Raw genomic sequence first — 15932 nt, 5'->3', positions numbered from 1 at the left:
TAGGACGCGAGGGGATCGTTCTCAATATTGGTATCCACTTTATGTGGATGGGGCGGTGCTGATTTTGACTGATTTGGACGGTTTACGGTGGTAGTTAAAATTGACGTGCAACTAGACGTTGTCGTTTACGGTGATTTCAGAATGCGCCCACAGTCTCCCGGTCGAATCAGGGGACGAACAAGAGTTGATTTTGATTGTTTTGGGTTTGCGATGGTGTCCTTAAAAAAAATTGAGGAAAAAACATGCAAGATTTCCGTTACCGGGAATCGAACCCGGTCTCCTGGGTGAAAGCCACACATCCTAACCGCTGGACGATTACGGTGGTAGTTTAAAATTGACGTGCAACTAGATGTTGTCGTTTACGGTGATTTCAGAATGCGCCCACAGTCTCCCGGTCGAATCAGGGGACGAACAAGAGTTGATTTTGATTGTTTTGGGTTTGCGATGGTGTCCTTAAAAGAATTGAGGAAAAAACATGCAAGATTTCCGTTACCGGGAATCGAACCCGGGTCTCCTGGGTGAAAGCCAGACATCCTAACCGCTGGACGATAACGGATCGTGTGTTCGTATTGTCTAAATTTGTTACCCTTAAACACAACATACAAAATGATGCAGAGAAATTTTTTTTCCTTTCGTAGTGTGCAAAATTTATTGCTGTAATAACTGTGGTAATGCTGTTCTGGTTAGTCAAAATTCACAAGAAACACATTTGTGTTCAAGAAATATTTGTATGAAATTTTTGTGGGACAATTCTCATGCACATGATTATAATCTGGTCTTTTACTTTTTATCTATAATGGGCAGATTTCATGTATTCAAATGGTGTATGAAAAGGGTAACATAACTCCTGTTCAAGATTTTGGCCGTAAAATTCATTTGGATAGAATATTATTTGGAATAATTACTGTAGCACTTTTTGTGATGTAATATATGTGAGATAAAAAGTAGTTGAAAATATAAAAAAGTGAATTGAGAAATATGTTTATGATACAAGCAAAATATTATTTAGAATAATTTGACAATCCAAACACACTAAAATATGATCCTCTTTTTCAAGCGTATGTAAAATATTACCTTTACATGAAAGGAAGAGGTGTACACTGAGACATTCAGGAGAAGGCAATTTTTCCACGGTACATATGAAATTGGTAAAATTGAAGTGAAAGTTTCAAGCCATAATTACAGGATAAGGTGATATTTTGTAGCATTCCTTTTTTGAATGTTGTGATAATAATTCTAAAATAAACTACTTATGCGCGACAATTTTACAGGGTGCAAATTTCTGATATATATAGTAGATGTAAAGAAATCTATTCCACATAAATATTGAAACAGTGAACTACAGCACAAGCAGGGCAACAACATATTAGGCAAGTCGAGCCTTTACAAATTACAATTATCAGGCAGATTCCTTCCCCACGCAGATACCCATACTAGAACCGTGGGACTCTCATTCCACTCCAAACCAAATACTATACCTCAAGCCACTAACCCAAGAATCAGAATTTCTGTGCTAGTCACCATTGCTCAAAAGCAGCTACAACAACTGAATTGGATTCCTCTGGACTCTTAGGCCTCTCCACCAGGATATTGACAAGCATTGTAGCCTGCAAAAGGTTCAGAATCAAGAATAAATTCAGTTAGCATAGACAATAAGGCCATGAAACCAGCTTAGTCAGCCCCTGAAAAATGCGACAAGTAGATCAAAGAGGAGCATTTATTTGAATGGGACAGGTTTGTTTGCATGGCTTCCTTTTTCGTATTCCTCATTTCACCTGATGATCAGATTGTTATCGTAGTAGAAATGGGGAAATCATAAACACTACTTCTTTGATGATATTAAGTCAGCCCCTGAAAAGTTCGTAGCTCGTGCTAAAGATGAATATCAGTTATCAGTTTCGATACTAGCTCATTATCCCTATAGAGGTAAGTCTAACTCTGTGAAACCGATAACTAGCAGCGACCATAAAATTATCCATGAAACTGTTAAGTATCATCAAGAACATGACTGATTAAGAAATGTTAAGCAGAAAATTTTCTCACAGCTAAAAGTAGAACTGTAGTATGGTCCTTGGCCCAGAATGTATGCACGCCCAAACAAGTGTTTAAAGTTGTTCAAATCCAGTAACTTACTAGGATTAGTGGTTGAGAGGGTGGCAGTCTGTGAAAAATCACAATCCCATGGATTTCTGCCGGCAGTTTGGTACAGCTGGTTCATAGCATAGGTGGCATGTGATGCTACAGTATTTGGCTCAAAACAAGCCCCACCAGGTTGAATTGAACTGCAATCTGTTCCATGACTACAAGCATAATCCAAATTTGCCTGCAACTGGGCATCTGACACCCCGGCCTTAGGCACACACCAGACAGTCTTCTTCGCCTTTGGTGCTGGAGTTGTAGGAATTGTAGGAGTTGCAGGATTCTTTGCATTTGAAGGAGCCTTCACAATTAAAGTAACGTGTGTCATTCCAGAATCCAGAGAAAGATATTAAAGCTAAGCATTTTCTCTGGAACGAACTTGTAGCTCTGGATGGCATTAAAACTAGACCAAAAAAGAGGGAAGCCTTCAGTTATAGAAGTCAAGAACGCTAAAGGTAAGGGAGCTTCCCCCAATGTAGACAGATCACAGTCTCCTGAAAGTTATCACTGCGTAAAGATAAGATTTTGCATTTTGTGCTGTACTTATCCCAGTCCAGCTTAGAAGTACAGTATTATTTTGTCAATTAGTATCATTTTTTCACTGATCACTTTTGGGAATAGACTATAAATTCAGCAAATTTTCACTTTCATCCACTATTTTTCCAAAAAGACTTGCAGGTATCCAACAAGTGAATACAGATTGCACACTCCAATGGAAACTTTTTCGTTTGGTAGGTGGCTATCTCTTCAGGGATTACCTAAGCAAAGCTAAGCTTGTTACGCGGAACCCAGCAAAGATGTATGTACCACAAGAGACCCACATGGAGATAATCGTTTTGAGTTCAGGAAATCATCAGAAATTAAGTCAGTTGCACAAACATTTAGAACCCTGGTCTAAACGAGGAATAGAAGCAAATCAACTAAGTCATTAAAGTACAAACTAAGCAATTAATTAGGTTTCTGTTTCAATCGTCTGGAAATCACCTGACTGGTCTTCGAAAATCCTGCATCATAATTCATTGTCATATCCAGCTTGAAAAGCCCAAATGCTCGCTCTGAACCCGGTCCAGGCTTCAAATCTTCATCGTACAATGCAAAAAGATATGTATCAACTGATTTTCCGGGCATCAATGGTGTTCCGACCATAGACTTTAGGTGTGCAATCAAGTTGCCATTGTAAGCCTTGGCATTCTCTAAACTCGGGCCAACCTCATTGCTGTCACCCTTATATGGCCAACCAGTCTCAGCTACCAAAATCTCAACTCCTTTGAAACCCATAGCATTTAAGGCAGATCTAACAGCATCCACCTAACACAACAACAACTAGTTGAAGCTTTGAGTCTGTAACCTCGTACAGTTTCCTTAAAAGGGGAAAAAGAAATCCTACACATCATATAGTGTTTAAGATATGATACCTCTTAATAGTAATATGTATCAAAGCTCATTCAAGTGAACAATATTTATTCAATGAAGTCTTCGCTCTTCGTTACCCTCCCCACATGTGGTCTAATCTTTTCTTGATCAGATAAAGAAAGTTCTATCCTCCCCACCAAAAATCGAAGCTGTGTTGCTTTTACTAACCTGAGCATCAAACATGTTTGTGTACTTGATCTTGGTGCCTGAATCAACCCGGCCCGAGTTAGGCTGAAACAAGCAGAAAGCCAGGGTCTCGGGCCTGGGATCACTCTGGTACGCAAAGAAAGGATAAGGGTTGATCACCAAAGGTGAACCAGTGGCATTATTGAACTCCAATAAGCCTTTCATCAAGTCACCGAAGCTGGGATCAAAGGAGCCAGAAGACGGCGGATCAGACTGCCTCAATACAGCCATGGAATGAACCGTGGACACCTTAATCTTTCCATTTAAGGAAGCTGAATTTAAGGCATTTTGAAGATTCTGCATCGCCGGCAACAGCTGAGTCATCAGATTCCGGTCACCGGATAACAGCACCTCGTTGCCAATATTGATGTGAACAATCTTGCTCGCCGGATAGAACGGACTAACATTAGAATTAACCCAATTTTTAGCAAAGCTGGGGTCCGTAGCCATCGCCGGGATGTCGCCGTTGGAAACTCCAATCATGATTCCGATTCCTGTATTGGCGAATGCTTTGATAATAGCCGGGTCTGCCCCGTACAGCCGAACTTTCTCTATTGAAGTAGACTGCAGCATCTTAGCCGTAGCATCAGGGGACGGGAGATTATCTGCTACTTGGCCGTAATTTATGCCGATAAATGATTCTGACCCTGCCAATAATTACAAAGCCCAGTAAATAATTCAAGTTCAACAACTACCTGTTGTCCAAGCTCTAAAAAATAAGCAAGTTCTAATTAGTAAAAATCATGTACTCCATTTTTTAACTAAAAGCAGAGTAATACCAGAACTGAGAAACTTACTTGAGAGATGATTTAGTTGGAAGAAGAAAATTATAATGAAAGCCCACGTAAAAAGGCGATTTGCCATAGCTGAAGAGGGTTCTCTGTTTCTGCTCTGAGGTAGTTAACTACTAGTGCAACTTTAAAAGTTTGTTCAAGTTTAGGTTGCTTTATGAAGATGAAGATGAGAAGACGAGGAGAAAGAGTAGAAAGGGGAACGTGGCAAAACTGGAAAGGAGTTTACTTTTGATCCGAGAAAATTAAGGTCATTGAAAGCACACTGTAGAGACAGTGGAGCAGATGAACAGAGCAACTAATTGAATTGTAAATTCCACGGTTAACTGAACTAGGTACATTTTAAATACGTAATCTCTTCGGACCGGAGCCGCGGGTGCACGTGAGACTGCAGAAGTCCCGCGTGTGTTCAAGTGTTTCTTGGGTTTGGTCATAGGGGTATAATGGGAATTTGAAGATGATATTAGTGCAAAACTCGATTTATTTTAGAAGACCGTAGTGAGAGTATGAAATTAGGGATATACAGATTGACGACAGTAACCTCTTTTATAGCCGTTACGACGTAGGAGTGGAGATGTAACCAGTCCACCGACAGAGCTTCCAACTCCTCCAATTATTTGGATAGCTTTTTTTCTTTTTTTTTTAAACTCACATCTTAAAAACATTTTTAAATTTATTTTTTATTTTTTAATCACTTTTTTATCTCACATTTATCATATTAAGAAAAAAGCACTACAATTTTATTCAAAAAAATTCCAAATAAATCCGTTCCAACTCCACCATTTCGGCAATTAAAAGGATCTAGAGAAAGAGTAATACAACTAGACTCGTCAAATTAATCAAAAACATAAAATTGTATGCAAAGTTCCATAATTTCAAAGAGCTCGAGCAATTTAAACTTGATTTTTATCAAAATAACGATATAGTTAACTCTAAGCAACACAATAATTTGATTTTTGTTAGAAATCACAATATGACGATTGTGATTTTCTAGCCAAAACTACCAAACAAAAAAATAGGCATTTGAGTTAAACTTTAACAAGTTTAGATTTGACTCATATAGTTAGTACCATTTTTGAATTCCGGATTGAAAAATGCGAAATTCATACTTGTCTTACAAAATATTTGGACCGTGAGTCGAATTTGGATTTAGTTCAAACTCACTTATTGTTCTTTAATTTTCTTAATATAATTACTATAACAATTAAGTTCTAAAATTAATCAATATCCATAGGGCCACAACATTAAAATATACATGAACCAGTAACAATTTATCAAAAAATATACAAACCAAGAATTTTTCAACAATAATACATCCAATTAGTCCAAAATACATGAAAAATGGTAATAAAATATGATCAACAGTTAAAACATCTTCAAAGGTCCTCCACTTGTTTGTACTAAGATTTGTCCTTTTGAATCTTTTGACATAATTTAGTGTCATCAGGTTTTTTTGGACGAATGAACCGAATTCGGACCGACCCGGCTCCATTAACCATCCTTAGAAACAAGTAGAGCTGTAAACGAACCGAATCGAACCGAGTATCTCATGTTTGAGTTCTGTTCGTTAAGCAGTTCGAACAACGTTCGTGTTCGTTCGTTAATTTTCGAACTCCAAACCTGTGTTCGTGTTCGGTTCGTTAAGTAAAATTCGTGTTCGAGTTCGAGTTCGAGTTCGAGTTCGGCTCGTTTAACATAAACGAGCCGTTCGCGAACATGTTCGAAATGCTCGAATCCAAATTATTTTATGCCTTAAATATGCCATGCAAATTATTAATCATTCTAAAAAATAATTAAAGCACTAAGTGACTAAATTCTATTATTCATTAACTATATAACTAACATTAACATAAAAACAACAAATAAAACAAAGAAATTTGCCCTCCAAATATAAAAGTCCAGCCATAAAATTAACCCTAAAATTTGTTAAATGATAATTATGTCTATGTTCGCGAACGTTCGTTAAAACTCGCGAACATGTTCGTGTTCGCGAACGTTCGTTTAGTATGTTAGCGAACGTTCGTTAAAACTCACGAACATGCTCGTGTTCGCTCGATTATTAATCGAACAAAAAAATTCGTTCGAACTCGGTTCGTTTAAAATTTCGAACGAGCCTTTCACGAACACGAACGAGCCGAAACGAACCGAGCTACCGAACAGCTCGGTTCGTTTAACAGCTCTAGAAACAAGTCCTTAAACAAAAGTGATTTGGATTAGTCGCAATTACCCCTATCCCTTCGCTGGGGATGGGGAAACATATTCCTTTTTGACTCGAGCGTGGGAGAATTATGGAAAGGTAGAGCGTAAAGTCCATAAGCCAGCAGATATTCACGTTCAAAGCAGTTTCCCAGCTCCTTCAGTCCATAGGGAAGTCTCTAAATCTGAAACAACTTTTCCTTGTACATTAAGAAATCACTTTTTGTCCTTTTAATTATTTGTTATTCATTTTCCAATTTGGATGTCTACTTTTCTCTCCCTAGAAACGTGATTACATTTCGGTCTTTGTAAGTATAATACTACACTATTAGACTCACGAAAAAGGAATGGACCATAGAAAAAGAAAGAGCCTGCAATTTTAGCATTCTGGGAAGGAGCTTCTAATAGAATAGTAGAATAAAGGAGAGCCAACTTTGGGAAGAAGGAGAGCATAATTCGATCACAAGTAATCTTTCCACAATAAAAGCAACCCGTTTAGGTAAAAAGAAGTTTGCAACAAGCTGTCGAACATTAGACCTTGGGTGCATCACATCAATACATGTTGTCATCGTCTTCTTTATCCTTTTAAAACATATGTCAAGCATGGCAAGGCTTGAATATGCTACTCGGAAAGAGACCTTTATTGTGAATAAATTGAGCGTGTTTCGAAAGATAGAGGATTATTTAGAAATTTTTTTTTTTTGAAATAATACTGCAGTAATTAATATGAGACATATAGGTGGTTAAAATGTTTTCTAAGTCAAGTGTTAAAGTCCTTTAAGAATATTGAAAATGACCAATTGGCCCTGGCGATGGGGCTAAGCTTTGATTCAAGCTCGATGAAGAGTTAAAGTAGGGTATAGAAATTATTGCCTTTTTCTTAGAAAACTCTACTACATTGGTTTTTTTTTTTTTTTTTTTCAATTGTCATCCCTACTTCTACTCTTACTCTAATTAGAGGAGGTTCAACTGAGCTTACGGAGAATCGATGGGGACAGAACCATCACCGGACCAGACGAGTGCATTACGCACCCGTCTGAATTTGAAGAAGAGCCATGAAAGTGACATTTTAGTGGGAGGCAAGGTTCACTCCCACCAAAGCCCAAGAGCTGGTGGTTACTGCATTGGTTTATCAACTTTAAGATGTTCTTAATGGTCTGCTTAGATGGCAACTCCACCCACATAAAGTTGTACTCTAGTATTTACCAGGGCATCTTTATCTTTGCTTTGCTCCAAAACATGGACCCATCGTCAATTATTAGGGGAGACATGAAAAAGGCATCTTTCTCGTCAATTTTCCTCTTTGCGTGCCACCGGGAAATGACTTTTATGGTGACAATATGGCTTCCTAGAGTTAGTTATCGTGCGTTCCTGTTCTTGGTAGCTTGTGGTGATGGGCAAACTTTTTGTGCGCAGGCTTGTCAAACTTATTTCCAGATTCAGGTTCCTTTAGCTTTTCCTTTTTCCTTTCTTTTTTTAAGTAATACTTTTGAGATGACAAGGATCAAAATCTTCGTGCATACATTTACTACTAAAATCATATTTTCAACGTAAAAATTCTGCTGTTCATCTGCTGTACTATGTAATAGACCTTAATGAAGCTCGCTATTGTTATAGTGGTAAATTCTGTAGTGTATTCAGCTAATCCAAGACAGGTGTGGAAAGCATCCACTTAACGGAGGTTCTTGACATCATCATCGAGATTCTTAACCATTAAGGTTAGTTTCAATTTTCAATGAGTACCACCTGCTCAGTACTTCTTGGGACAGCAGAAGACAAACTAAATGCTTATCTTTGTTCTGGAGTCCTAAATGAAGAGAAAGAGTGAGTAATGGGGGAGGAGGATGAAGAATTAAGGAAACCTATCTCCAATATGTGGAGAGAAATTAATAAAGAGAGTGATTTGAAGCTATTCAAAAGAAGACCTATTTCGTTGATAAACGTTAAAGAACAAATGAGAATGAGACCTAAGATGTCTAAAGTCATTTTCTTTTCACTAAATCTCAAATTTTATTATTTTCTCCTCCAAACCTCAAATATTATTATTATTTTTCCTAAGGCTATAATCCAAACGAACTACTTGTGAGTTACTCGCAAGTGACTGAGTTCTAATCGAGATTGAGCATGCTCTATTACATAAATGAACCAGATTCAAGTATTAAGATACTGCACTCGAGTACTCAACGAGTTTAATCAAATAGTTTACTCATTTGAATATTATAATATTATTAAATTACATATTTATACAAACTTGTTAGAAAATTTAGTACGATGCCATATTTTAAAACAATTATTTTTACAGGCAAATTAGTAAATATAGCACCCAAAAATCAGAAACCTATCCCTTACAATCTTACTTGCGTTTCTCTGCATACCTTCCTTTCTTCTCTGCAATGGCTTTCCTTCTTAAACACAACACAAATACCCATCTCTCTCCCTCTCCTCTCTCGAGCTCTCTCTCAGGCGTGTCGTCGTAAATGACACGAAATCAGAAGAGCGACTTCTCTCTCTAGTTGTCCTTTTCTTTTCATCTCTCTCTATACCAATTGTTACTTTAGTGATGGAAGTTTAGACTAATTGTGGGATTTAAAATTGGGAAGGCAGGGAAATCAAGGGTTAAAATAAGTATTCTTTATCTTTGTCAATTGTTGCTGGGTCTTTTTATTCTTGAAATTTGTTCTTATTTCATTATGTGATTTTAAGATTAAAAAGCTACATTTTTCTTGTAACTCTTGCCTTATTTCATTTGGTATTTTTGAGATTAGAAAGCTGTATATTGTTGACTTATATTTAGTTGAATTTGGATTTTCAGACTTATATTGAAAATTGTTGGAAATTTTGAAAATTGGTTTGGAATTTAATATTTGGGTTTGTTGGAAAATGTTTGAAAACTAATTTTGGAAATCCAACTCGATCTCAAGTTGGAGTTCAAGTTTTTACAAAATCAAGTTCGAACTTTATAAATCTAAATAAGTCGAAACTTTGAGTTAGAGCTTGAGTCAAGTTCAAATTTTAAAAATCTAAATAAGCCTTGGTTGAACTTGGACAAGCGAGTTCAAGTTTTTTGATCTCAAGTTGGAGTTCAAGTTTTTACAAAATCAAGTTCGAACTTTATAAATCTAAATAAGTCGAAACTTTGAGTTAGAGCTTGAGTCAAGTTCAAATTTTAAAAATCTAAATAAGCCTTGGTTCAACTTGGATAGGCAAGTTCAAGTTTTTTCGAGTCAAGCTCGAGCATGATAGGAATGTTCGTTTGAGCTTGAATTCAAGTAATGCTCAATTATTTGAAGTTCAAACTCAAAGATAGTACTATCTTGAATGCACCCCAATTTTTTTCACCAAAGCCCAAATTTCGGCCTCCATCCCACTCTCAAACGAGAAAGGCCCCATGCAGAAAACACATGGGAAAAGAGCTAAGACGGGACACAACTAATTTAAGTCCCATAGGCGGTCGACAATCATTAAGAAGAAAAGACTCGTAAAACCAAGTGGGCATTGACTGCGGAGGTAATAGGCAAAATGCTGACGCCAAACGCCGTCTGTGGGAATCGAACCCACGACCACGTGGTTAAAAGCCACGCGCTCTACCGGCTGAGCTAAGACGGCTGTGTTCGATCTTGTAAGTTCATATTTTCAAAAGTCACAAACGAAGCTTTCGGGTGAAATTTACGCTTTTAAGTTGTAGTGGCAAGATTTTCGACACATCCTGTTCTGGGACTTTCAGTTTCTGGTTTGCCAATTCGGGTGATCAGAGACTTTCGTGAAGTAAAGCTGCAAATCTGATTCTCGGAGAGACGCTGCGTCTAATGAAGCCATTTCTGTATCCTCTCTTAGTCTTAGACCCCCAGAGAAAAAGTACGCCATATAAACTAATGTATTCAATAAAATTAAAAGGAGCATTTAACCATATTCTTCTTCAAAAGTTTTAAATCTTTGAACTTTAGTCCCAATATTCTAATTGGCGATGGGTTCTGTGCATGGTTCATTTGGCCAAAAGAGTTTTTTGGATTATCAATGGAGAATGGGAAAATGAGAAGGTAAGTGACAAACGAATGCAATGGCAAGAAAAACAGTAAAAATTTAGACCTTTTGGAAATTCAAATTTCCAGGAGAGAAAACACACACCATGGTGAAACTGGAGTTGGAAGGCTAGGATGTATAGTGGAAAATGAAGGTATCTCCGTGTCACTGTGTGTGTTACCTAAGTGCAATTGCAGCAAACCAGACGCCAAAATTGTGACTGAGAAAAAGAGTTTCTTTTTGTTTTCCGATTCCCTCGTTACAAAACTGCAAAATTCAATTCAAAACTATTACATAGGTTTTTTTTTCTTAAATTAATAAACAAAATACGATCTTTAGACTGTCAAGATGTGTGCTTTGAAACAATCAAGCCGAAACAGCAATGTGTAATAGATTACGTGTGATCTCATCTAGAAGTCCATTTAGTATATGCTTCTCTAAATCCTTAACAAGATCATCCTTTTCAAGGAAGGCAAATGTCTTCTCATTCCAGCCAAAATCCCACATGCTGCTCACATCTGCATGCCCATTTCGGAAATCCTTCTCCAACATCTTATGCAAGTAATCTGCCGCATCACAGTCTTGGCTCCCAATCGTCCCTCCATAAAATTTTAACACGTCAAAGTCCTTGCTCAGTTGCTTGACCAAATTATCCAATGACCTTACTTTGATATAACTGATGGACATTCCTTTGCATGGATAAACTGAAAATTCTTGTCTTTGTCCCTTTTTCTTTAGCAACTCATATCCACAGTCTAATATGAGTTTAGTTTCTGTATCTCGACCAATGTGATCATGGCCATGAAGTATGCTGACAGGTATGTTGAGTTTGAAAATTGCCTCTGCTGTGTTTAGAAATAGTTGACCTTTTATCAACTTTTCCTTGAGATGCTTTTCAAATTCTGTGAGTAGCTCCGCTGCCCCTGTTGGAGGGATCCTCGTGTGATCACGACGCACCACATTACTAATTCCTCTACTTACTTCATCCATTCCTGCAACATCAAGCATTGGGAGAACATGTCAAGGATGCATATCTACAGATAAATTTTTAGAACTGTACTTGCCATGGTTATATACGACTAGTTAAGGTTCTACCACGTTATAAAAAATTTTGGTAGGAAATTGTTGATGTTAAATTAGAAGCAGTAGATGCTTTGGTGCCACTCCATGAAAAGAAAGCAAAGGGACAAAAGGAACCTTAGAGATGAATTAGATAGGTAATTTGTTCTGCAAAGGAAAGTTTTATCGTTGAAGAAGAGTGTTGATCTAAGAGAATAACAATCTCAGAATGTTTTCTTTTATTCTATGAAGTTGAGGAAATATTTTCCGCAATGGGAGAAGTATAAACTGTTTTTAGGTTTGGCTAATAGTGTCAACTTACATATCACATCCCACATTTACCTGTAAGTTGAATATGTAAGGCTTTCTGAGATTTCAGTGGGAAATCATTGGAGGACATTGTTGCTTTGTCTCCATGTTGCTGGTCTTCTGGAATTTCTTGTATGTCTGGTGTCATCTCATTACTCTGCAGGGAGCCAGTAAATCATCAAGTCAGGATATTCCAAATTTACCCACAAGTTAAATAGGTCAGAAGTATATGATTATTTTCCCATGTTAAACGATAGTTGATTCATGCAGCTCATAAGTTTGACGATGTTAATCTTTACATTGTCATCACAGGTTTGAGATTTTGAAGCTTCCAGACGTGCATAGTCTTCTTCTCCCGAATTGGAGAAGTTCTGTTCTTCACATTCATTGTCCAAGGAATCCTTCCTCTTTAATGGTTCTGTGCTAACTTCTGGTTTATCAAGACCTCTGATGCCTAGATTTGCTTCTTCAGATTCAATGTTTGTCTCCTGGTTTACTCCGTTGGAGTGGCTGAGTTTCTCATCCTTCTGCTGTTTCTTCTCTTGTGGAATTGGGGACTGATGATTGTTTGATCTTGCCTGGTCATCGTAAGTTCCATTTATTTTGTTCACTGCTGCATCTTCCTTCTGATGGGTCTGACCTGTCAACGTTTTCGTGTAATTAGCTTTTCCATGTGGCAGAGGGAAATGGACAGAATGTATTGCACGATGCTCATGGTGTCTGCTGTTGGCCAGATCTTTTGACGGCTTTACTTCAATGTGTTTCATTGCATTTTTCTGGTTAGCTGCAGCTGTAGCTAAATTTGCAGATGATTGCTTCTTTTGTGAACTTTTTGGTCTGTTCTTGGCCTTCAATGTAACAATTGACTCCACTTGATTTCCTTTAGGTTCTCTAGCCTGCAATCTTTGTTTTGGAGGTTGTTGCCTTTTTTTCCCTTCTGGATGATCACGTCTTTCAAGCATCTGCGGCTGTTGCATATTATTTTGGTGCTTCTGTTGCTTGCTCGTGTGAATACTGCCGCCATTGCTATTTTTTGTTTGAATTGCAGTTCTATTTCCTGTTTGATTTGCATTTCTTTTGACCTCAACATTTTCTTCTGATACATCTTCACCTTCTGACAATCTGTGTCTGTCTGGTCCGTTTTGCAGCGGGACATCATTTAAGAATAGATCCTTCCTTTCGCCTGCCTTTCTGATGTTCTTTTCTTTGTCCTCTTTGTTATCTTCTGCTTTCTCCTTTTCTTGTAAAACTTTTGTGTATCCAAGCGTTTCGTCATGTTGGCTGATTCTGTTTTGTTGTTTACTTGCCACTGTGGCTCTTTTTGAACCTGGACTTGCATCTTTTCTAGCTGCCGCTTCGAAGTCCTGCCAACGGGAGTTTTTGTGAGAAACAACCACTGGAGAGCTGCCATTTGGGATAGACTGAAAGTTTTCTGCTTCCATCATAAGTCTGGCATCCCTCGTTGCTGATTTGTTTGATGATAGCGCGTTTTTATTAGCTGTGGTTGGTGGGTTACTCCCTGTTTCTTGAGCCTGTGAGTCCGCAGGAGTTTGACTTTTCAATGAGACTGTCTTTTCCTTTTTCTTGGATCTCATTTCTTTTGGTGTGGTTTTCGACCCATCTTTTGGAGCAAGTTCTTCGAGACCCATAAGTTTTGCGATGACATTTGGTATTCTCCCTTTCTCAGGTTTTGAATGTGAAATCGAGTGACCATTTGGTTCCAAGTACGTTGAAAGAGCTTTGAGGTCTGGAACACAAGTAGCAGATCTTGCATGAGAGAATGAATTGGATCTACTTCGAGGTTGCTTTTCTTGCAGTTTCGGAGTTTCTTCCGGATATGTCAAGGCCATCAATTGCTGCTTGATACCATTCTGTGGTGCCTCCTTGGTGCTTTGTGATTTCCTGTTGGGCTTATCAAATGAGAATCTTGGACGAGCCAGTTGCTTCAAGTCATTTTCTTTTGCTGTCTCAGTTTCGTCATCTTCATCTTCCTCAATCAATTTGATCTTATTCTTCCTTTGAGAATTGATCATGTAATCCGAAGCTTCCTGCAGGTTTACCAGCATTCGGAGGGACTCTTCCAAATCCATGGCACCTCTGAGCAGTTCCTTGCCAACTTCAACGGAGTATCTATCAAAATTGAGGCCATTGGAACAGGCTCTGAGAATCTGGTTTAATTTTTGCACCCCTTTTGATATTTCATGAATATGGATATGAGAGAAAGAAGGAAACTGAGTGGTTGAAGTATGCATATCAATATTAGTCACTATGTCCATTCTTCCAGTGTCTAGAGATCTCCTGCCAATTCGCTGGAGAAAATTTAGCATTGGGTTCCCGCCTGAAGCATCTATTTTGTTGAACTTCCCCCCATTTCCAAAGGCAAACGCTAGAGCTGTTGACAGATCTCCTATATGCTCCGAACTTCTGCCTTTTCCATAGAGAACAATTTGATTTGAAGAGTCTCCAATGCGAAGCTGTCCAGTGCCACTACTGCCTTTTCTGATTAAGCCCCCAGATCTAGGACCAACCTGCAGGATAGCACAATGTTTAACCAGCTAAAAGTATGCTGCAGAAACTCGCCTGTCTCAGGCGGATTAAACAATTTTCCAATATCATCAAAATCAAACTTACAGGTTCTAAAGCTTTAACTTGTCGAGAGCCTTTATACGCTGGCCCTGGGCTTCCATGTGCACCTGCTCACGCATTGAAAATTTTCATGAAAACTCATGCACAAGCAATTAGGACGTGTGGTCCTGGCTACACTTTGATATGCAAGCTACAACAAGACAGGCTGATTAGATCTAAAGCAACTAAATAAACATGTGGGTATGTGGCTCTGCATGATATTATCCAAGTCCAGCATGTATGCATTTTCATCACATCTCGTGTCCTAACCAGTGATTTCCCACTTAATCTACTTACCTTTTGGAATTGCTTGAAACCATTGAACGGTAAATGATAATACTCAAAAGGTAATAAACAGAGAATTCGATGGTGAAATGCAATAAATATAGTCGTAACTTCTTTAACAAATCTACAGTTATAGTTATACTTGGAGAAAGCAATGCTGCACTTAACAAGTCCTGTAATTGGCTGAAATCTTATGATTGGCTGAAATTCTTTACCTCTGGATGTCAAATTTGAGCTGCTCGAGTTCTGAGCGGCAGCCATTCTCTCTTTCCTCAGCCGAAGATCGTGGAGCAGCTTCTGAGCAAAGTCTGATTTTGCGGCCATGATTTGGTTGATGCTATGTCCTGACAGCAGCCAAAAATAAAATGGTAAAGCAAAGAACCGGTTCAGCTAGAAGCGGAGAAGTAGAGCATACAGGTCATAATTTTCGGACTTTGGCAAATGGGAATAGAAAAACATCCTCAGATTTTTTTTGGGGCTCTGCTCTTTTTTTTTTCGTGTATAGATGGGACTGAAATGAGAAAGAATGTGTTAATTCTCTTCACTTAGGTACGAGGGATCTTTCAGTGTTGGGTAAGGTTGAAATGAAAGATTGACGTGAACGTTATGCCTCACTGCTATCTGCCTCTGCTGCTCTATTCTCCGTGGCACTCGAGAGTTACTCTAGACTTCAATTGTAATCCAAGCAATGTGGCCATGGGCATTTTACAGCTTCTTGTAAAAGCAATTTGAGGAGAAACAACTTTGCCTAACAAATCCCAATGTATTATGCATCATCAGATGAGTTGCATTCTGATTCTTAGCAAGAATCATATGAGAAAAAGCAAGTGCATGCAGTCTGCAAAGAATCAATTCTGCCTTCTGATCAAAGTTTACCATGTGAAAGGCAATAGTGGATCTAATTCTCAT

At 38.2% G+C, this 15932-nt stretch overlaps 2 protein-coding genes and 2 non-coding genes across 4 annotated transcripts; all 4 read right to left on the bottom strand.

Moving 5' to 3' along the window:
- Window positions 1–484: 484 nt before the first annotated feature.
- TRNAE-UUC lies at window positions 485–556 on the bottom strand. Its single transcript has one exon. It is a non-coding gene; the product is annotated as a tRNA-Glu (tRNA).
- A 707-nt stretch (window positions 557–1263) lies between these two features.
- LOC113748839 (glucan endo-1,3-beta-D-glucosidase) lies at window positions 1264–4826 on the bottom strand. Its single transcript, XM_027292413.1, has 5 exons — window positions 4536–4826; window positions 3721–4385; window positions 3124–3447; window positions 2134–2440; window positions 1264–1607 (listed from the first exon to the last, which is right to left on the bottom strand). Exons 1-5 carry the CDS (start codon window positions 4600–4602, stop codon window positions 1570–1572), a joined length of 1401 nt encoding a protein of 466 aa, XP_027148214.1. The 5' UTR covers window positions 4603–4826; the 3' UTR covers window positions 1264–1569.
- A 5432-nt stretch (window positions 4827–10258) lies between these two features.
- Window positions 10259–10331, bottom strand: TRNAK-UUU. The gene has a single exon. It is a non-coding gene; the product is annotated as a tRNA-Lys (tRNA).
- A 675-nt stretch (window positions 10332–11006) lies between these two features.
- On the bottom strand, window positions 11007–15932 carry LOC113749203. Its single transcript, XM_027292881.1, has 6 exons — window positions 15767–15932; window positions 15239–15367; window positions 14745–14806; window positions 12413–14641; window positions 12147–12270; window positions 11007–11737 (listed from the first exon to the last, which is right to left on the bottom strand). The coding sequence occupies exons 1-6, from the start codon at window positions 15930–15932 to the stop codon at window positions 11112–11114; spliced, it is 3336 nt and encodes a 1111-aa protein (XP_027148682.1). The 3' UTR covers window positions 11007–11111.

The sequence above is a fragment of the Coffea eugenioides genome, chromosome 10 (genome assembly GCF_003713205.1).
Source record: "Coffea eugenioides isolate CCC68of chromosome 10, Ceug_1.0, whole genome shotgun sequence".
NCBI lineage: Eukaryota > Viridiplantae > Streptophyta > Magnoliopsida > Gentianales > Rubiaceae > Coffea > Coffea eugenioides.
This window is presented reverse-complemented; position numbering and strand designations above follow the sequence as displayed.